Genomic DNA, 23,417 nt, shown 5'->3' with positions numbered 1-23,417 from the left:
CCGCCACTTTTACAATTCTAGGAGATTTTAATTTTCACCTCGAAGCTACTAACTATTCTGATTCCGCAACTCTCATTGACAACCTGCTTAGTTTTGACATGACCCAACTAGTACGTAAGCCCACCCACATTGCAGGACATACTCTTGACGGCATTTTCACCAACAACAATAACTTAAAATTTTCCTCCACTTTGCCTGTCCCATGGTCTGATCATAGGGCTGTCTTCTTTAATCTAAAATGTAATGACTCTGCAAGATACAGAAGACGCTTCCTGCCCCCGGAAAGCAAGCGTTCATGGAAAAACTTAGACTCGAATCTGCTAGCAGTGGCTCTTGCCAACGACCCCCCAACATTTGAGCAATGTAGCATCGACACTGGAGCCTCCAGCTTTAACAGATGGATTGCTCAGGCTGCCGATGAGCTAGCTCCTCTGGAGTCCCGAGTGCCTAAGAAACGGTTGGCCACCGCCCAGTGGTATACAGCTGAGTTGAAATTAATCAAACTCAAATGCCGCAAAGCTGAGCGCATTTGGCGGTCCAACTACTGCGCTCTCAAAAAGGCCGAATACTCCAAAGCTCTGCAGGAGTATAAGGCAGCGATTATTCAGGCCAAATCCACATTCTACACCACCAGAATCCAAGAAGCCCCTAACTCTGCCAGAGAGCTCTTTAAGACTGTTACCCTTCTGGCAAAAACCCCGCGAGACACTATTTTTACACCGGACCAGAACTTTGTCGGGAATATTGCTGCTTTTTTCCAGAGCAAAGTACAGGCAGTTTATGACGGTCTCGGCACCGTAGCCACCAACTCCAATGCCAGCCTTAACATCGCGGTCACTCCTACCCAGGTCCCGGTAGTGGACACTGAGGAATCTTCACCTCCCACTTTCCCTGTCTTTCCCAGGTTTCCTATGCTAAAGGAGTCGGAGGTCGGGGACCTTCTCCTACAGATGAAATCAGGTTCTCCATTGGATCCATGCCCTCCGCACATTCTGCATTCTATTCCATTAGCTATAACTGGAGTATTGACCTCTCTACTAAACAAGGCTATATGCTCGAACTCCTTCCCCTCAATCTGGAAGAAGGCCTGTATCCGCCCGATTCTGAAAAAAGACTCACTCAACCCCGCCGAAACTAAAAACTATCGGCCCATCTCCTGTCTGCCTCTACCAGCTAAAATCCTCGAGAAAGCCATGAACTTAGAACTGATGACTTTCCTTACGAAGAATAATCTTCTTGACTCTACACAACATGGCTTTCGAGCATGCCATTCAACTGAGCCAGCCCTGATCATGGCAACAGAGGATATCAGGAAGACCATGGACGACGGTGGAAGAACGGCCCTCATATTACTTGATTTAACCGCGGCGTTCGACACCGTCAATCATTCGGTCCTACTGAGTCGTTTGGAAAATCTGGGCATCTCCGATGCCGCTCTAGCCCTCCTAGCATCATTTCTGACAGGCAGAATCCAACAAGTCCACTGGGATGGACTTAAATCAGAGGAATTTACTCTTCCCGGAGGAGTCCCACAAGGGTCGGCATTATCACCAACCTTGTTCAATTTATATGTCACCCCCTTGGCGAAACTGATAAAATCCCATGGCTTGAGATTAGTGTCTTATGCAGACGACACGCAAATCATAGTGTCGGTCTCCGATTCCATTGAAGCAACCGCAGGCCGTTTCAGGAATTGCCTTCTCAGTGTAAAAAACTGGATGAGCCAAAATTTTCTCAAATTAAATACTGAGAAGACTGAAATCATAGAATTCGGTCAGAAGCCCTCGATATGGAGTCAGCTATGGTGGCCCCCGGAAGCCGGCTGTTGTCCTACCCCAGCCGAGAAGGTTAGAAACCTCGGATTCTTACTGGACAAAAACCTCTCCTGCACAGCGCAGGTGAACCAAGTCACTTCAGCTTGTTTTCATATGCTGAAGGTACTTAGAAAGATCTTGCCCTTTATTCCACCTACCTTAAAAAAGACTGTCATTGCTGCCCTAGTAATATCTCGGGTTGATTATTGCAACTCTCTCTATCTCGGTACGGGAGAGAAGCAATTGATCAAGCTGCAGGCTATCCAGAACGCGGCCGCCAGGGTTCTCCTGAACCTGCCTAAGCGTCACCCCACCTCCCGGGCCATTCGAGAGCTGCACTGGCTGCCAATTAAGCGCAGAGTCCAGTTTAAGGCCCTCTGCTTGGCCCACAAAGCCGTTTACGGAAAAGGATCAGATGATTTGGCCAAACTCCTCCCCCGCTATGTGCCCAACCGAACTCTAAGATCGGCCAATCAAGACCTGGTCTGCGTGCCTAGAATCCGGAAAGTGCGCTGGGGTGGAAAATCATTTTCTAATCAGGCCTCCAAACTCTGGAACTCTTTGCCTGTCGAACTTCGCTCGCAAGCCTCCAAACTGAGACTCAGAAAATCCCTGAAAACATGGCTGTTCTCCCTGCCCTGATCTGTCTCGCATCACCTTCTATTCTACAGCGCCAAGACGCCGCGGCATTCGAGCGCTTAATAAAAACTTCAGTCAGTCAGAAGAGTGATTTGTCATTAACACTAGGAAATTAAGTGGATGCAGCAGACACAGGTGAAAACTTGATATTGAGAGGAAAAGAAGAGACAGAGTGGTGCTACATGAAGAGAAGTACTAAAGATAAGGTTAATAATGCAGAAGAAGTGGTTGCAGTACCGGAAGGGAAGGTACGAGGGAAATTAAGTACAACTAAAAATCCCAAAGGTTCTGAGTCCGAGAGAGGGTTGGCTGTAAACGACAGTAACCAATTTACCAGGTTGGAGAGTTTGAGGGTGAACACGTACCCATCCTTAGACATTGAAGTAAGAAAAAGAAAAGTTTGGAGGTATAAAAAGAAAACAGAAACAGCCATGGTCAAGTGCGAAAGAGAGCAGAATACGTCTGTGGGAAAGGTTGTTGGAGACAAAATGAGGAAAATCTTTGGGAGAATTATCGGTGAACATGATGTTCTGGAAGTAAAAGAAGTGGTTAAGGAGGAAACGTGTGGGGTTACACATTCCACGAGAGTAGTGGAGGAACTTTCCAAACCAACCTGCCTCAAGAATAAGAAAGCATGGAGCTCTACTGCTAGGGTCAAATACAAACTCAGATTGTATAAGAAATCTGACCTTCACATGGACCCGGAAAGAGGAGTTTGTCAAAGAATGTGTGAGAATCCACTCAAAAACGTACCAAGCCAGAACCCTAATGGTCCGGTTGGGAGAGTCTGGTTGCTCCTAGAAGGCTGGGAAGAAGATGTGTTAGGGTTTACAAGAGACAAGGCTAGATTCACAAGGCGAACCCAGGGGACGAAGTTGGAGGGAAGTCTAGTCCCTGAAGAGGCATGTACAGGAGGAAGTACGAGAAGCTCAGGCACGGCGTGCCACAAGAGAAACTATGCGGGACATAACACCTATGAGGTCAATGAGAAGGAAACCGGTCATAGGAGCAGGGTTAGAAGCAGTGTAACATGGTCCAGGAAACTTCCGAGGAAAAAGAAAAGAAAAAAAAAAATAATAAAGTATTCTAAGGGTTCGTCACTCTCCAGCAGGGTGAGGAGGTACGTGGGACTGAGGACTTGAGCACGTCAGCAGAGTATCATTTGGGCCGTGTGGCTTTTGAGGACTTATATAGAGAGTACCAATAGGCACCCGTTCCCTTTCTAACCCTCAACATAAACCAAACATGGATGTGACCTAAGCCTATGGGAACGGAAGGGAGGGCAAAGCTTTTTGCTCTCAACTTCTTCAAACGCATCTTATTGGATAGATCAGTCATCCATTCCGTGGAAGGGACAAAGCGTGGCCAGGGACCACGCGGAACAAACAATCCTATCTCTCAGCAACTCTGCCGCTGAAAGTGGAAGTGGTCATCACCACAAGGACGAGGTTAGCTAAATGCAAAAAAGAATCGGGAGAATGTAACCTTTTCCCGTGACAACAGTGTCACTCAAATAACTGACTTATGAAGTACAAGTATCGCTGATCTTTCTGGACAGGCGCCCAGTTGGATGTTTTCCCTAATTTTCAGGGAAATGTGTAATGAGTACACCCCTGTCTCCTGTTCTGGGGTCCAGGACTCAGCGTCAAGGTTGTTCTTTCTTTGAAATTTTAGGGGGGTCGTCTTTCCCAGACTCCCATTTTCATGTTGCGGTCCTTCCTTTTCTGTTCGCTTCTAAAGTCCTTCCCTCTCCCCTGTTCTCTTTATTTCTTTTCTTGTCTTTCTTTTCCTTCGGTCTCTCTCACTCTCTCTCTCTCTTCCCCCCTCTCTTTCCTGTTTCCTAGCCCCCTCTTTACCCACCCCCTTTCTTTCCTCCATTCTCCCCTTCCACTGCTTTCTCTCTCCCCAGCTCGGGGCCCTGGGTTCCCATTCCCTTTGCTCTCCTTAGGGGGGGAAGGTGTGTTGTAACTTCACTTGCTGTGACTTCCCCTTACCCACCCCTCACCCTTCTCCCTCCTTGGTATGGTCCGCTCTGTCTCTGGGAGCGCGAGTTAGAATGTTGACGGTGAGAGTAAGCCGCCAAGCTGGAAGCACCTGTTTACTTATGACTAATAAATTCATACTTAGAACCCTCTTGGAGTAGTGATTCTTTACTACAGTTCCTTACCTCCGTTATCATCATGAAATAATGGGTAAAATAGCACATGCTGTTTTTAGATGATTAGACATCATGTACAGCCTTAAGCTCTTTAAACAGGTGTATTAGAGGCCGATTTTATTTAGATGCAGTTCATGATCTATTGTGAATTGATATTTCCTAATACCAGCTTGGGTGATCGAAATAACCACATTGTCTGTAGCCCAGCGTTTCAAATGAGTAAATTACAGTCTGAAATACATTCTGCCAATTGCATTGAGTAAGGAGATTGGGCGACAGCTTATAGGATCGTTCTGAGGCCTTTCCTTATGAAGTGATACAAAAGGGGATGATGGACGGAGCGTTTGAGCCAATCAAACACTCACCCACAGTCAACTGATCTGGGTATAATCCATCACCATTCTTTAGCTCACTCAGCCACCCCAGTTCAGACATGGCCATATGCAAATCAGTCTGACCCTGTGCCTCATGGGAACAGTCCAGCCCGAACTGCCAAGCCATGTCTTCCCTGGACTGGAAACAAGCATCCTGGGACCGGTTTCAGATTCATAATCCTCATCAGCCAGGCTATCTTGAATCCAGTGGTCAAGTGAGCAAGGGACTCAAGTCTGAGAATACTCTAGAATTTCAGATGGAATGCCCATTTCCTTTAAGACACACCAAAGTTTGCGTCTAGGAATAAGGTCAAAAGCAGACCGTAAATCAATGAAAGCTACATATAGGCTTCCCTTAGAGATAGTCACTGTCTTCCATGTTAGTAATAGGAAGCCAAAGACCTGATTAACAGTGCTGACTTTCTGTCTGAACCCGGCTTGAAAAGGAGTCAGAATGTTATGGTCTTCTATCCATGTTTGGATTTTCATGAGAAGTGCTCGGATAACGAACAGATCATTCAGTCAATGTTCTTCTTTTAAATTCCATGGAACTGCAGGGTATTATTCCAATCTCCAGATCCAATTTGTGTTCCTGGAAACGCCATGCACTGAAAGGGATGTCATTTGTCCGCATCCAGTCAGAATAACATTTCTACTGTTTTTCACAAGTCACAGCCATCTGTGGGGAATGGTTAACTCCAGGGAGAGCCTGGCTACCGGCCCGCAACTTAGAGCAAAGAGTAGAAAACTTTTCCAGCGGATAGGTGCAGCTTAAAAGATATTCTGGCCCCAGTTAAATAAAAAGCAGTATTTAAAAAAGCTTCCAAGCCCTGGTACAACGAGACCCTTAAAGCCTCCAGACAAGAATGTCGCAGACAACAACAGAAATGGAGGAAAAGAAACAAGCTCAAGGAAAATATGGATTACAAACTTAAACTAGCCGAACATAAAAAATGTATTACAGTGGCGAAAATACTTTACTGTTCGAAGCAGATAAAATTGGTATGAGATTCTAATAAAACTGTATTTCAAGTCATCAAAAAACTTGTAGTCGCAGTCAATCACAACCCATCAGCTAATAGCCAAGATTTTTGCAACGCCCTTGCTTGTTTCTTTCAAGAGAAGGTAGTAAATATCTTTAACAATTTTTCAACAGGCAGGTTAAGCGCACAATCAGAGACTAACAGCCACATACATCATTGTTGGTATTTGCAAATCCTAAATAGCGAAAATTAAGGAATCGCAATTTAAAAATCGCAAATACCTATGCATTAAAAATTAGCATTTATATTTGCGATTCGGTATTTTTCCTTAATTGCGATTCACAATTTGCGAATCGCAATTAAGGAAAACCCTTCCCATTGATTTCTATGGGCCAAAATAGGAATCAATGGCCCATAGGAATGAATGGGAAGGCATTTACATTTTGCGAATTTCAAATTGTGATTCGCAAAATGTGAATGCAATTTCAAGGGTGCAGGGGGGGGTCCAAAGAACCCCTCCCTGCACCCCTGAAATTTAACTTCAAATGCAATTTACACACACACATGCCCCAAGGGCATGTGTGTGTGTAAATTAAAACTCTCAAAAATGCAATTTGTGCATATTTGAACGTTTTCGGTAAATTAGCATGAAGTTCACCTTCATGCTATTTTACCACTTCCAAACTGCGAATTCGCAATTAAAAAATGATCATGCATTGCATTTAGGAAATCTGAAATTGAGATTTCTTAAATGCAATCGCAATTTTAGAAATCGCAACATGGTTGCGATTCCCAACATTGCGAAATGCGTGATGCATTCCAAATTAGTCAATTGCATTCGCAAACGGCCGAAAATTGCGATTCGCACCGTTTGCGAATGCAATTGACTTTGATGCATGTGGGTGTTAAACTCCAAACTTAGAGACAGGTCAGGCCAAGTTCTCAGTCTTTAAAACCCCAACTGAAGAGCACCAATAGGAGGCTTATCACCGTGGGCAAATTGGGTGCCCCCCGAAGATCCGTGTCCACTCAAAATAATGCATACGGCCCCAGCTCAGGTGGCGCAACATCTCTTGCAGATTTTTACCACAATTTTCAAAGAGGGAGTTTTCCCCTTGCACTGGAAATCCACCCCTGTTCTGCCCCTCCTAAAAAAGGCTAACCTTAATGCCTTAGACCTGAACAACTATCGCCCCATTTGCAGGCTCCCTTCCGCTGCCAAGTTGGTGGAGAAAGTAATGAAAGAACAGTTACCCGTATTTGTAGATAAGAACTGCGTGCTGGATGACACCCAGTTCGGGTTCAGAAAAAATCACAGTACTGAATCAACGCTGGTGGTAGCCAGGGAGGAAATTCGAGAAACCTTAGACAGAAGAGGGACTGCAGCTCTGGTCCGGCTAGATCTCTCCGCTGTATTTGACACGGTCACCCATGATATCCTGGTTGACCGTATGCGGAGGTTGGGGATAGAGCACACTGCACTTAATCTCCTACAAACAGGCAACAGAGAGTAGGGCTTGTTAAGTTCACTTCTAAATTCTTTTCCTTGCCCTGCGGAGTCCTACAGGGCTCATCATTGAGCTAGATGCTCTTCAACTTATAAGTCACGGCATTAGCCAAGCTCATTAAATCCTTTGGCCTCTCTCTAGCTTCTTACGCAGATGCCACACAAATTGTGGTGTCATTGTCAGAAGGAAACCAATTCGGGTTTCGTCTTCAGGACATGTACAAGCGAGGTCAGTAAGTGGATGTATAATAATGGCCTGAAGCTAAACTCAGTAAAAAATGGTTATTCTATTTGGCAATACTATATCATACAGGGAACCACGATGGTGGCCCCCTGAACCTGGCTCCTTTCTGAAACCAGTGACCACATTTGGGAATTCTGCTACCTTGAAGGAAGTGACCCGATTAGGGACACCCAGGTCACTCGCGACCACCTCTCAGCCTTCCATACAAATGAAGAGTCGGTCAGATAGTAGAGAATACAAACCAAGTATATTTTATTTAGGTACATTTGAGCATAGTCCAGTCTGACCAGCCTCCTGGGTTTGCTGCAGAGGGACTGACTTCAGAAAACATACGGATACATTATGTACGTTTCTGAATCAAGAATGTCCCACCCCTAATTGAAATCTACTAGCAGGTGCAGCTAAAAAAATAAAAAAGAAGTACAGTAAGACGAGTCTCGACTCTGAGATCGGGCACACATTATCTTATTGCCAAGGTAGTTCTGTTAGTGTCTATCACTAGGCTAGTGAATGAAAGCCTCTATCTGTGGGAAAGGAATAAGTTAATAAGAACAGTGTATCCATTAGCAGAGCAAGGTCTAACCTTGGCGAAATGGATATTTCCACAGCCTGCTTCTCGAATCGGAGAATACGTAGCTGACGACATAATTCAAAATGGTGGCTGAACATAAAATGGTGCTGCGAATGCTAACTTAACACGAGATCAAACCACAAACAAAATAGCAAAACATTTTTATTTCATCAACATGAGGAGCTGAAGCTTAAAGATCAAGTTAATAAAGTCACCTCTGCTTCCTTCTGTTCTTTGAGGATAGCTAAGAACATCGATAGATTTCTCCCTGCAGATCTCTTGAAAACAGTAGTCATCACTCTTGTACTCACAAGACTTGAGTACTGCAATAGTCTATACCTCAACTTATCACCGGGTTCCCTTCAGACTCTGCAGAATGCAGGGGCTTGATTCCTTTTTAAAATTCCCAAATTATAATCAGCAAGAGGGGGCATCAAGAAACTTCTCTGACTGCCAGTTAAGCAGAGTATCAGGTTCCAGGTACTCGGTATGGCCTATAAATCACTGCAAGGCCATGGCCCATCCCTTTATAAGGATAAGCTGAGTTGGTATATCTCAGGGCGGACCCTGCGGTCAGTTTCAACTAGGAATTTAGTGGTTCCCGCTTTCAGAAGAACAACCTGGGGTAGAAAAATGTTTTGGGGATCACTGCCCTACTCTGGAATAGCCTACCCATGGAACTTAAAACTGGTCCATCAATATCGGTTTTCGGAAAATCTCTGAAACGTGGCTCTTTGCACACCAATAGGAGATGTGCGCTAGCCACGGAGTATCAAGGTCCATCACGAGGACAACAGAATCGGCAACCTCTTTTTGTCTCTTTAGCACTAAGATGCCTCCGGGCAGGAGTATGTGCTTAATAAATCTTTCATTCATTCATAAGAAGTTATAGATTTGGGTCCTTTTGAGTCAGAATTATCGGGACACTGTTTGGCCTACTAGAAATATTCCATTGAATGGTGTTCTCAGGTATCTTCACATAACTCATTCCTGCCCCCGCCAGCGACAGGTGTGCATAGGGGACTTATTTTAGAAATGGACGTTGAAAGTATTTGTTCCTTTTGCATGCCAGGTTCATGGTCTTTCCTTTTTTGCAACAGAATTATGCCTCAGTCAGCATTTGGTTCAGGGTAACGATGGGCATGGTGGATTATGTTCCAAGGATCCTTTAATAGTTCACCTTTGTTTTTCTGATGAAACCCTGTGATCAGCTCTCTGTTGCATTGTAACTACGTTCGTGCTGTAGAAATACTAAATACATAAGCACATCAGTCTGCATCGGGGTGCTCTGTGGTCTGAATTGCGATACAGATGTTTATTTCAATTGCAGGGTTGATTTTCTAATAGGGCCTACAGCCACCACAAGTCATTCAGGGTACCTTTTGGCCTCTTCTGATCATTGATAGATAGTTCAGTGTCTTTTGAATCCACTGACTTATCTGGTTAAATTAGTAAGATGTGCTTCTGTCTAGAGAAGCTCCACTGGTTTTTCCAAATTTCTAGGGGGTCAAGTAGTACTTTTGTGCACAAACTATATGAGAAATAAAACTGGCATAGTTCAACGATTGGCACAATCTATTTATTTCTCAACTGTTACCCATTTGTCAGTCTCTAATGGACACACAAAGCTAGTATTTTCCTTCTGCTTCTTGTGAGACGTGAGGATTGTGCAGTCAGTTCAGTATAGTCAGGAATTAATTTTGGGCGCAGACAGGACAAAGCCTAGGTTTTTGTCCTGTTTCCTCTGTGGGGAATTTTTGTGGTTGGCCATCACCCTCTTAGGAGCTACTGTTTGCCTTTCCTCCTTAACCTTTTACCCAGAGATTCTGGAGGGTAATGCTTTACTCATATAAGATTCAGGCTTCACTGAAACCTACTGTGAGTTGAGTCTACGATAATCACGGAACCACCTTTCCTCAATGACACATTTGATACTCTGCAGCACTCTTTTAGGGTGGATCTGAATAAATGTTTGTTATTTAACAAGTGTTTTCAATGTTAATCTATCTTTGACCACACAATGAAAACAACTAAAGTCTTGTCCAAAATAAAGATGGTAAGATTAACCTTCCTCCACTTTCCATTCTGTTCACATTTCTCATGTGAGGATTCTTTCTTGCAGTGACAAAGAATTTAGCCTATTTCTACTTCCAGTGGCCTCTTTATGCTAGATTTCACCCTTCTGGAATTCTCACATGGAACCTTAGAGGCATTCCTATCACATTTTCTCCCCTAAAGTGTTTTGTTTTTCTACTTTGCTTATATTACCCTGCCCATGTGTTGGGTGAGAAATCTCTGCTTAGAGCAGGCATCCTTACTTTTGTATATTTACGGTTCACAGGAGGCAGGCTTGGGTCCATACTTTGGCCTATTGACTTTTCCATTATTATGGTTGGAGGTTACTCCCATAATTTTGTTTTCATCAGAGTTTTTTTTGTACTACCAGGAGGTGTTTTGGATGGGACAACTATATCTAACCACTCTCAAGAAACTCAACTGAATATCAGTCACTGCAAGATTTATACTCAAAACTGACTGCATTACCAACAAATATGTACTCTGAAAAAAACAGTCCACCTTGCAAACAAACTATCAAAAGCCTGTCAAAAGACACCTCTCAGAAGCTCGACCAGCCTACTCTTGATTCCACCCAAATTTATGAAAGAAAAACCTTACATCCACTCTTTCGCAGGGAACACTCTCAGAATCCGGTACTTGCTGTCTCAGGATTTGCGTGACAATCCATCCATCCTATCAATTCAGGAAAAAACAAAATTTTTCTTCTAAATAAATACCTACACCCTCCCCCTTAAGCAATCTGACTGGCCTAATACTCCAACCCTGCACTCTCCAACTAAATCGGAGCATCACTAACTACTACCTTAGGGAAAAACTATACAGTTGCTCTCCCCACCTTCGCAACACCCTACTGTATCTATCTCAGAAGTATATAGTCCACATATCGTAATATGTATTGTGTACCTCTTGCATATACTGTTGCTATGTATTTGTATTATCTCCATGTATATATATTTACTCCATTTGTAACTCAAAACATTTTTTTTTTTGGTTAATAACAGCAGTACAACGGTTAACTTTGTCTGGGACGCTTTAAAAGCAAGTATTAGGGGTGAAACTATACAATATTCGCTATGGAGCAACAAATGTGCAAGAGAACTACTAAGATCCTCACAAGAAACTCTAATGAGGTTGGAGGAAGAGCTTATAAGAGTAACAAGAAACTCTTCTATTACAGAAGAGATTAGTAATGCACAAACTCAGGTTGCAATAGCTAAGGCATCAATTACAGATATATACACCAATAAAGCTATTAAACAAGGTACTGCTCATCGAGAAAAAATATATGAGATTAATGAATCGGTTGGCCAGCAATTAGCAATTCGGATGAGACAGCAGACTACACAAAATTTTATACGGGAAATTCAAGACCCAATAATTGGTAGAGTAACTGACTCAGAGAAGATCCGAGAAGCATTTTGGCAATTTTACAGTGCTTTTTATACAGGAGAGGGAGAAGTAGATCAAGCGAAAATCGCTGAATATCTAGATATAGATACCTGTGATAAACTTAACACCGAAGACCAGCTAATTTTGGAAAAGGCCCCTGACATCGAGGAAATCAGAAAAACCGTTAAAGATCTTTCTCGTGGGAAGGCAACTGGAGTAGATGCCATTCCACTTGAATTTTCCATTTGTAACTCATGTAACTGCTGCACTTCGGAACACCCTACAGTAACTTATTATATCGTCCACATATCCTACTGTCTATCGTATACTTTCATATGTAACTCGTGTAACTGCTGCTTTTCCAACTCTGTAAAGCGTTCCGTTACCTTTGGGTCAAGTTTAAGCTATACAAAACTCAATAGATACATAAATAATTGGTTGGCCTCAGTTCTGAAAGTATGATAATTTAGGTTTTCTATTGTTTGGAGAGATTACTGATCTTCTTGCACTCTGGGCATTAGGCTGATTGACCTTACCTAATATTCACATTCAATACACAGGCAAGTTGTCTGCTTCAAGAGCGCATTGATGGTGCTATCCCATTTTGTTTTCCATATGCTTTTCATGTGATGGGTATATATGGAATTTTTAGCACTAGTGGTCTAGAATGGCATTATTTTTTTTAACATGACTGACCATTTTCTTTGAGTAATGCATTCTTAGAGACATAGTACTGCATTGTTTTAGATTTCTATATGCCTTGTAATCAGACTGGCTGACTGCAACAATGGCATACTACGTGGGTAGATCCTAATCATTGAAGGAATGGGACGAGGAAGCAGATCAGGAGATTATGTTCACATTACTTAATGGTAATCATAATTAAACAGATTAGTCTTTGTTCCTCCCAGTATTTATGAATTACCTGCCCTCAGGAGAGGCTTCTTCTACAATCCTGGAGTTTTGCTTGGTATTAACAGAAGGAGGTTTGTGAGCAATCCCTTTTCAAGTGCCAAATAAGGCACGTGGGAGGAGAGTGGTAAGACTCCCTTTTCCAGGCAGTATGGAGAAAAAGAGAACTTTTATATGGGGGGACTGAAAAGGGAGAAGCGGGCTTCTCGTAAATACTGGGAAGAAAGATTTTGAGTAATGAAGATTACTGTTAAGGAATCAAATATTACAGTAACATGGTTGACATGGGGAGTTGATACTCTATCCTAACAGGCCGGTTAGACAGCCAAGACATTTCCTTTGCCAATGTTTACGGCCCTAATGCTGACCAATGCATGTTTTTGATAAGTTGTTCTGAATACTCTGTTGCCGCAGGCACTTATTATTGGTGGCAATATTAATTGTGTGGCAAATACTAACTTGTATTGGCTCCCACCAACAACTTCGGGACTCTCAAAACTATCCGGTTGACAAGGAAATTCACCTCTTGGCAATGCCACAGGGTCTGATGGATGGCTTGTGACATTGCCACCCACAGGACAGGGATTATAACTTCCACTCGAACATGCATGCCCTCCTTGTACACCTCAAAACCTTATTATGTTCACCTAACATGCTTGGCGCCATCACAGCTGTTGAATACCAAGCTAGGTCTATATCCAATCACCACCTCTTGTTCTTGACATTGCAATGGGGTTGAAGTGCACCTGTATACCGAGCTGGCGTCTGAAAGTGGTCAATCTGGAAGATCAGGCATTCCGCGAGATGATTAGGGAAGGGATCTGATACTACTTTGATGAGAACACAGGCTCTGCCTCTACTCTGCTCAGGGAAAGGGAAGCCTTCAAGGTTATCTGGGGTCAATGCCTGTCGGAATCTGAGGGGGTGCGGCGGACCCTACTGAGAGACATTGTTACTCACAAACAACCTGAGGGATCATGAGTGCCTATAGCCAGAGAGACCTGACCACCAGCAGGTTGTTTTAGAGGTAAACAAGAGGGTGGCAGAACATATGGAGTGCCTCCACTGTTTTCATTATGACGTTTACATGCTTTGGAAGCACGCTGAAGGGGACAGGTCGGGTCCCTTGCTGACAAGGCTGGTCAAACCCGCTAGGCAAGGCTTGTCAACCCTGGAGGTGGGGAGGCCGACAGTGACAGCCTGTATATGTAGGGCAAGGCTGACCCACCCATGGATTGTTAACTTACCTTCAGCCTGGCAGACCCCAGAGATGGTGGGGCCGCTAAGGGAGGATGTCTCAGAGGAAGATATCCAGGCTGATGTCCAAAGAATGGCCCAAGGGAGGGCTCCGGGGACGAATGGCCTCCTAGTGGAGTTCTATGTAGCCTACTTTGACCCACACGCCTGACTGCATTATAACAGCAGGCACTCACAGCTAAGGTACTACTCCCCCTCACTTTGCAGGAGGGTCTTATTGTCCCCTTGCTCAAGCCGGGGAAACCTGCTACTGATGTGGAGACATGCAGGTCACTGTCAATGTTGAACATTGAACTATAAAATCCTTAGTGGGGGTTTGGTGCAACAATTACTGCTTGTAGGGAGGCTAAATGTACTTAGTAGATTTCGAACACGCATTCTTTTCTCATCCCCATTGCTCAGAGACAGAAAAAAATCTTAAGATTAGAAAGTTTAAAAAAGGGTTATCAATAGAGATTTGTCTTACAGCATGCAGTAGACGTTTTTTTGTGTTTTCTCCCAATGCATGATGATTAATGGCTACTGAATAATGTTCCTCAGTGTTCACACCCCCTCTGATATGAATAGTCATCTGAGCTTTCTGTTGATAATGGATGTCTTTGTGTTCATAGTACACAATGCACACCCGCACATAAGTCTTATCCAGGACTGTATCAGAGAGTAGTTGTGCCACAGAATCTGGAGGATAAGGTGATGCTGATAACCACAGCCCTGTTTTTTCTCATTTGGGGTGCCCGGAAAAAAGTTTCCTAAACGAATGCATTTTCAGAAGATGTTTTACTTCAGTCAGTGATAACCAGTCAATGCTCGTTTGGTGGCAGCCCACACGGACAACTAGGCACACTACAAAAGAAACTCCACATTTTCCAAAACACATTAGAATCATAATCACACAATATACCCTGCGCCAACTGGCACCAGGTAATAATTTACAGGGGATTATATAGTGGCAAGGCCAATTGGGCCACTGTCAGAACCATCACAAAATACAAGTAGTAGAAATAACACTACCAGTAACTACTGGCAAAATACTGTACTCGTCATGATAACTAGCAACAAACGCATTATGTCCGCATCACATTAGGCATAAACCACATTATGCATGAATCACATTTAGGAGTGTACCGTAGTAACACTCCCCAGGTGCATACATCTCCTCAGCATAAACACATTATGTGCAACCTTTGGGGCTTGCGCCCTACCTGGACACAAAAATTAACCCAGGCCAACTGGCCTTCCCTGGAGCTCAAATGCACTCTGACCCAAATGTCAGGGCTCGCAATTATAGGGCCTCCCAAGTAGCACTCTGCCAAAGCAGCAAAACCAAGGTGTGCAATGCACAGGGAGCAGGGGAGTGTATCTCACTCCTTCCTTTGATACTCCAATTAACATGCCCCCGTTGTTGCAGCTGCCCGCGCTCTCATGGTGCAGCGGAGACAATTAGGCCTGGCACAACTGGGCCCATTAAGCCCCATTGGGACTCCTAACCAAAGTGCCCCTCTCATGGCAGCTGCCCGCGCTCTCGCGCTGCAGCTGCGCAGCATCAGCTTTGGCACTGCAGTACCTGCCTGGAAGCACGGGGGAATCCCCACGCCAGGATTCCCTCCAGACACGTCGCAGCCTTTCACTGCTGGCCACCCACGCTTCCTGGAATAAAGATATAGCGCTCACGAGGCGCTAAGCCCCCAAAAGTTTCAGGGCAAAGGCTGGGCCCAGGCAGGCCAGCTCACAGGGCCCTCCAGCAGGGAGGCAGTCCCTTGTTGTGGTTACTCCTGGGGACCAGCAGCAGCAAGTCCCCAAGTACCACAATGAAGCCCACCTTACATGGGGTCACAGTCCCAATATTTATAGGACATTTTCCTTTGTCTGCGCTGGCACAGGGCTTGGGGGAACCAGCCTCAACTGGTTCTGGGAGGAGTTGATGGACTCTGTTTTCCAGGCTTCCACCCTCCTTTGTTAGATGGGGCTCAGTCTTCAGACACACCATAGGGAGGCGGAACCTGCATTCACCTAGGCAGGCACAGATCTATTCAGGGTCAGGGGACTACTCCTCCCACTACTCCAAATGAAGATCTATTCAGCCTAGCTCTGATTCACCCTGCCCTCCCTGGAGCCACACACCTCACCAGCCCTTTCACTCCAGAGCCAGACATGCAATACACATCAGGCAGGTAGACACAAAGCAAACACAAATGCCAACTTCTAAAAGTGGCATTTCTAAAATAGTGATAATAAATCTGCGCACACCATTACGCAGCATTTATTTTTACTATTCAAAACATACCAAACTTGAACACGCTGCTCTTATATCAGGAATTACCACTGAAACACTTATCAAGGAATCCCCAATGCATTCTTATGAGAGGGCAGCCTCACAGCAGTGAGAAACTAAAATGGCTGTTTGTTACTACCAGGACATGTCACACACTTAAGGTCCATGTCCTACCTTTTACCTACAATGCACCCTGCCCATAGGGCTAGCAAGGGCCTACCATAGGCGTGACTGACATGCAGTAAAGGGGGGGGGGTCAAAGACGTGGCACACACTTTAGGTGCCACAACACAGCGGCAGAAACACTGCGCGCACAGGCCGTGTAATGGCAGAGGCCTGAATCAGGTGTAAAAGGCTACTTTGGTGGGTGGCACAATCAGCGCTGCAAGCCCACCAGTAGCATTTAATTTACTGGCCCTGGGTATCCGAGATACCACTTTACAAGGGACTGACAGGTAAATTAAATACGCCAAACAGGTGTAGACCAATCTTACCATGTTTACCACAGACAGCACATGCACTTTACACTGGACAGCAGTGCTAAAGTGCCTAGAGTCCTAAAATCACAAACACCATGTCAGAAAAAAAGGCTAGGAGGAAGGCAAAAAGTTCAGGGATGACCCTGCAAAAGGGCCAAGTCCAACAAGCAGCTATATTAGTTTTCACTTTACAAGACATAAAAGTCTAATTTTGCAATTGATTACAAGGTAAAGAAACAGCAGTTCTGGAAGAGATGATCTGGAACTCCAGGAAAGTCAGAATCTTTGAGGTGCTTTAATAATGTGAAGTGCTATATGGTCAACGTAAACATACAACTGAAGCCAATATATGATGTTTCCAATACGGATGAGTTTGCCATAGTAATGGGTTTGTGTCTTCATTACTGGAAGGCAACAACAACACCAATCAGTTATAATTCATTTTGGCCCAAATATATAGAAGCTATGTGACTCCAAGCCAGTAGAAGACCACTTCCAGTCCTGGTCTTTCCTCTTACATTTATGTGCAACATAGCACCACGCTTTTGTAGCACTGAGACAACTGTACCAATTTCCTAAAATTAATAACTTGTACAAATAAAGCCAGAGTTTGATAGTTTGTGAGCCAGTTAAATGTAGTCACCTGGTAATGATCTCTGCAAAACTATACATGAGCAAAACCAAAGACAAGGAAAGTAAAAAGGCAACCAGGTTTCATGTAATGAATGAATGAATGAATAAATAAATAAATAAATATTATTGCGAGATTAAATTAAGATTATTGCAAAACCAGGTTGAACAATCATGTGGCATACAAGTGCCAATACCGCAGCACGGTGTCTTACAACAACCAATAATCTGTATTATATTAACATGATTGAAAAGAGATCCTCAGTTTACACATTCAACTTGTTTTTCTTCCTTCTAATGTACCGTGTTAAAAAAGCTGCTTTGATCGGATGTACAAACTATTAAAGTATTATTAAGAATCGGACGATTTCATGTAAGGTCCTTACAGGGTGTATACTGGCTTCAAGACAATAGATGAAGGAAATAGGAGTCAAAATAAGATCTTATTTTATCATAAACACGCTTGTTAAATTTGATCTAATAAAAGCAGACGCTGCCAAGCTTCATGGGTATGTTAGAAGCAGTATATTTCACGACTGCCTTTTGTACGGCACTGTAGAATTTGTGATGCCTGGATGTGAGATTCACATGGATCAGTGTCATTCTCGCCCCAATCGCTGTTTTGATTGGTACATTTCAGTCCACTTGTAGGATGTTTAGTGATTGTTCGCAATGTTTCTGTGCAGGGGCGGGGCTTAGTCAGTAAGATTTGGGGGGGTGGAGGGGAGCTTAAGACAAACAGGCTGGCATAATGTTTAGATACGTTATAGGATAAACAGAGCACATGAGAGGGGCCTAAGGGGCAGTGGAGAGGGAGAGGAATGCGAATTGATAGGAGTACTAAGATAGAAAATACAATATTTGGTAAAATAACCAATATTTTAAGGACTTTCAAAACAGATCGTTGTGTAATTTAATACAGTAGGCACACGGAATTGTGAGGCAAAATCCTTCATTGAGAATTTGGTTCACAGGTTCTTTTATGAAGAGCCACCGTCACGGACTCTATTAGGTAGGTCTGGTTCTGCCTTTTCGCAGAGGCCACTGTGTGCAAGTCGAACGATGCTGTAAACTCTCGGGACCACTCCCTAAGATGCAGTGCCCGTCCGTGTATCCCAGCAAACGGCCCAGAATGACTGAACTGCTCCGAGCGAGTACAGTCACAAATAAATGCCCTTTGTTATAAGTTGTACATGGTATCAGATCGGATGAGGGATGGTGGTTAATTTATTAATGATGCAGAAAGAACTGGCTGTATCCCCATGAGTGGGTAAAGTATTCACATTTCTTCACAAACCTGCATGCGCTCCAGTAATCCCGTCAGGCCCTGCAGCCAAGTCATGTTCTCGATATATTGCTTTGTGTTCATTATTTTTATCTCGTATCTTAATTCAGGGATGATTGCCCCGGTTCGCCAGCCATGCTTTAAAGTCAAGTCCTGTTCACACAAAAAAACAAAAACAAAGATATCAGCATTCGTTATAGATAAGGAATTATTACTCCGTTCTGGGCACAAAACAGTGTTGACTTCTGTGTTCCCATGACGGCCCAGGGAACGGTGTCAATGCCTCCTGGCTACAGCCCTAGCACCAGGACTAAGATTGCGGCCTCCTTTTGATGGCGGGGGCCACCCCAATTACACCCGTGGCCACACCGGCGAGTTCCTTTGAGGGAGACAACCCGCTCAGTCTAGAATGCAGCAGCTAGATTGATACTTGACATCCCCAGACATGAGGCGGTCGCCCATAGATTGAAAGGTCTACATTGGCTTCCAGTGGCCAAAAGGATTATTTTTAAATCTCAATGCCTGGCCTTTAAAGCATTAAAAGGCATCGGCTCGCAGTTTTTGAAGACGCATTTGAAATGGTATACACCCGGTAGGAGCCTAAGATCTGCTCACTCTAAACTGCTACAAACACCCAAGTTCAAGTAGGTCCGATGGGGAGGAAGAAGTTTCATAGTGGGAACAATTAAAATCTGGAACCTCCTCAAGATCCCTATCGAGAGCAGTACGTCGCTTATGTAATTTAGAAGAGCTTTGAAGACCTGGCTCTTCACAAATAGACATGGCGCATAACTGACACTATAACGATACTGTCCTACTGTCCTTAGCGCCAAAATGCCCCCGGGCATTCGTGCGCTGTATAAATTATAAAATCAAATCAATCACTTCGGGGCGCACTGCAGACTAGCTGGCTCCCACTACTCCAGTCTCTCTCCCACAGCACCGAACCAATGACTACCTTTCCTCCATTTACAAACTCCCCTACACCAGCTATGGAGCCTTCATGCCCTACAGCGTCAAGCTACCCCCTTTCCATAAATGGTGCCCAGCACGAGCTCAAGAACAGCCCCGGGACGCCACCTTCGCCCGCCACCACCCAGCTTTCTACTCCTGTGGCCATCACCAGCTTGGGGATCGATCCAGACCCTAGATCCTCAACAGTGAGTGCAACAGCAGCCTGAAGACCTGGCTGAACGCGCACTGCAAACACCCCAGCAATGGCGAGAAGATCATTCTCTGTAAATATGTAATATATATTTGTCCAACCATAATCACTTCAACTTTTCTTACAATGTAATCTCGAGTGAATTTGCAACTTGTATGTATGTAACTCTAACCCCTAGTATCTGTAGTAGACCTATGTAGTAACTACCATTCTTATGTGAGTTTAGAGTTTATCTGCTTCACATCTTTTATGTAATTCATGTACTCTGAAGTCCTTACGTAGTGTAACTGGTTCTACTGTGAAGTGCTCTGACACCTTCAGGTAAAGTTTGCGCTATATAATAACGCATAAATAAATGAACAGGAGTTTGGCATTACGAGGTGGAATGACCTTGTTGGGAATGATGCAGCAAGGGGTAGGAGAAGCTTGTGTGGTGGGGGCCCACAGCTGAGACCGCTATACCGCCCTTCGCCAACTGGGTGCTCTGGGTGGTACCGCCAGCAGGTTTCCGCAGATGAGGCCCTGAGAGGGTACATCACCTTAAGGAACACACGGCTGCAGAGAATAGCCACCGCTCCGTGGACAGTCCGTGTCGTGAGAGGCTGCCTACAGCAGGAATATAAATCTGCCTGTAACTTTTGCCTGTAGACGGTGTGCCCCGGGAGGATGAGGAAGTGAGCCTCGTTACCGAGGCCTGGGACAACAGAGGAGGAGGGCAGCAGCGCCGTGGGGGCCCGCACGGCAGACATTGAGGCAGCCGCACAGTGGGCTTGGTGACTTCCTGGTGGCCTACATACAGAAGTGGCTGATCAGACAGTTAAGCCTCTACGGGCGTTGGCTGCATCACATGCCGGTGACTAGGTCAAGGGCCAATTGAAATGCCTGCTTCGGCGAGGGAGAGCTGTTTAGCAGCAGGGAGGGAACTTATATCGCTGCATTATGGGAGCTGGGGCGACCAAAGGGGACAGTGTGACCAGCCAGCTCACACTGAGCCCCAAAATACTGTCCTGGTTTTGATTACATGGCAGGGGGGTGGAGAACTGCCCTCAGACCACCACGGTTTAAGGATCTAGAGAATATTAATAGGCACACCATCTGAGGAGGGCTGGTGGCAGAGGAGTAAATATCTTGTGATAACTACTTCCATTGCTACAAATTCATCCCCCACGGGCGGGGGACTATTTACATAGCACCGAGGACTCCAGAATAGACTACTGTGGGGGCTTGGTTGGCATTTGGCCTACATTGCCGCGGGGGACTTCAGGTCGATGTTGCCTGTGCAGCCACTGGAGCATTTCAAACACCATGAGTGACTGAAGGGGCCACACCTAAGCACAAGGTACTAACACAGTTGGGTGACACCTTTGTGCTCCCAACAGTAGACGCAGCAGTGGGTCCTGCTGGGGCATGTTGAACTGTAGACCCCTGCTTGTCTCCTCCCCTCCCACACGCACACGTACACTGTACTCCCTTGAACAAAAGAAAAGGGTACTCAGAAGCATTGATTCGGGGGCCCACTGAAGCGCCTAGTTGCAGACTGTGACAGTGCGGGCCATAGATAAGGGTCCTCACTATGTATGCTGAATTCACACACGACCCCTGGAGAACACTGTAGCACTGATACTGCTGGAGGAATCTGGAGCTCTCAAGCCTCTACAGTCTTCGGGTGCTGCACAACACCCTGTGAGCTCCCAGCACTGGAGCAGGAGAATCGACTACCCCGCTCTGGGTCCCCTGTCGCGATGGACGGCAGTCTTTGGAGCATGGTCTGACCTAAGGTCTCCAAGCCTCCGCCCCCCTCAGAGGGATATGCTGGCAGCTTCCTCCGCACCAGTAGATCCGATCCCCCAACTTAAGAGTTCCCTTGAAAAACACACTAGGATGTTTGACGCTGCAGGCCATCCAAAAGTCAAAAACTGCTATGGAAACCCAACTCAGGGCGTTCCAGATGGAAACTGGGCTACCGCGAGAGGACCACACATGAGTGGACAAGGCAGAATTTTCTTAACTACAATGCGCCCCTCCCAGGTGGTCATGCTGGATCAACTAAAACTCCTACAGACTGAGGTACAAGACTTCAAAGGCGAAAGTGGAAGATGCAGAGGGGTGGTTGGGGCGCAATAATATTCAATTCCTAGGCGTCCCTGAGAGGGCGTAGGATCTTAACATGGAGCTCTTTCTTGAGGACTGGTTAACACAAATGGACAAACAGTTCTTGCCAACCGGATCCCAAAGTTCTTCTACATTGAACGGGTGCACTGAATCCAAACCGCCTCCCTGTCCCGGGAGCCCATCTGCATCCAGTGATTGTGCGCATGCTCAATTACAGAGAAACAGATCTTCATCTGCAGTTTTTCCAGGCTAAGAGACCTTGTGTGTAATCGGAATACCATTATAGCAAACTCGGACTACACATCAGAGGTTCAGAGGTGATGCAACACCTTCAGGGAAGTAAAGGGGCAACTGGTCACCATGGAACAGACATATGCCCTGCTCTTTCCTGCGAGGCTCTAGGTGGTAGATACAGACTGAACTCACTTCTCATCCCCAGAGGAGGCCTGGACATGGCTGCGCACCAAGGAAGTTCAGGTCCAGCGGGGAACAGAAGGGGATGACCTGCTAGAAGGGTCTGATGGGAGGCCCCGATGTCGTCTGCTCAGACCTCATTCACACCCATCTGAAGCTGGTGGCGGAGGTCTCCCTTCTTGGTTCCAAAAGATTCCAGGTGCTGGCTCCCAACACTAATCAGGAATCCATTCTTGGCACTCTCGGCTTGGTCACCTCAGATGGAGACTCCACAATTGCTTAGTTAAGATTGCATCGAAGAGAGATCCCAGAACAGTGAGTCTTTCCTAGCCGGTAGGTGAAGTGATCTATGCTTGAGCTGGGTAGGGGCGGGTGTAGTAGTGGTATCTTGGTGGGTTCTTGGAAGCAATGTTTGATTGTGGGGTGACTCTGGGGCGTTCATGCGCCGTACTTTGGCCCAGGATGCTCGAGGACACATTGGACCGTATACTGCATTCCTCTTGGCCCGACCTTCAAAGACTTCCATAAGGACTATTCAGAATTGTGGTCAAATTTTAGTTACTAGATGCTTTGATGGGGATATTGCTGCACGATGCCTGTTTGCGTCGAAGCCAAGAGTGTGGGTGTTATTTTTATGTTTTGCTTGTTCTTATCAGTTGGGATTCCACATGGTGGCGGGAGCGACAGGGATAGTAGGATTTTGATGTTACACAGGCACACTGGAGAGCTTTGGTCATGGGACACATCACTTACCCTATGTCTACCACGTATAATATAGTGATATGGAATATTAGGGATATGGCGACCTATACCACGGCATAGAATATGTGTACCTTGGGTGGAGACACATAGCCTTCCTTCAGAGACGCACCTCACTGCTACTGAGTTAGATAAGGTATTCAGGCACTGCAGTGGGCAGGCATTTGGTTCTAGGTATTCTGCATTTGTCCGGGAGGCTATGATTTGGATTGCTCCAGGGTTCCAATTTTTACAGAGCAAGACGCTGGTGGATCCTGATGGCTGCTACGGGTTGTTAGGTGTGCTAGATGGGCAATCGCTAGCGGTCATTTCACCCGCGGTTGGGTTCACCCAGGGGCCACATAATGCTCCATACTCGATAAGATGACATCTTC

The 23,417-nt window shown here is 45.3% G+C and overlaps 1 protein-coding gene across 3 annotated transcripts in view; it reads right to left on the bottom strand.

Annotated features, from left to right (window-relative positions):
• NT5DC3 (5'-nucleotidase domain containing 3) overlaps positions 1-23,417 on the bottom strand; it is a 391,194-nt gene that overhangs the window by 63,282 nt on the left and 304,495 nt on the right. For all 3 annotated transcript variants that reach the window (XM_086919171.1, XM_086919172.1, XM_086919173.1), the window contains exon 12: positions 18,606-18,746. In XM_086919171.1, coding sequence (XP_086775297.1) covers positions 18,606-18,746 — 141 coding nt within the window. The remainder of the gene's footprint in view (positions 1-18,605; positions 18,747-23,417) is intronic.

Source organism: Lissotriton vulgaris, chromosome 1_1 (genome assembly GCF_964263255.1).
Source record: "Lissotriton vulgaris chromosome 1_1, aLisVul1.2, whole genome shotgun sequence".
NCBI classification, from domain to species: domain Eukaryota; kingdom Metazoa; phylum Chordata; class Amphibia; order Caudata; family Salamandridae; genus Lissotriton; species Lissotriton vulgaris.
Note: the sequence above shows the minus strand (reverse complement) of the source record. Positions and strands in the feature narration are given on the sequence as shown.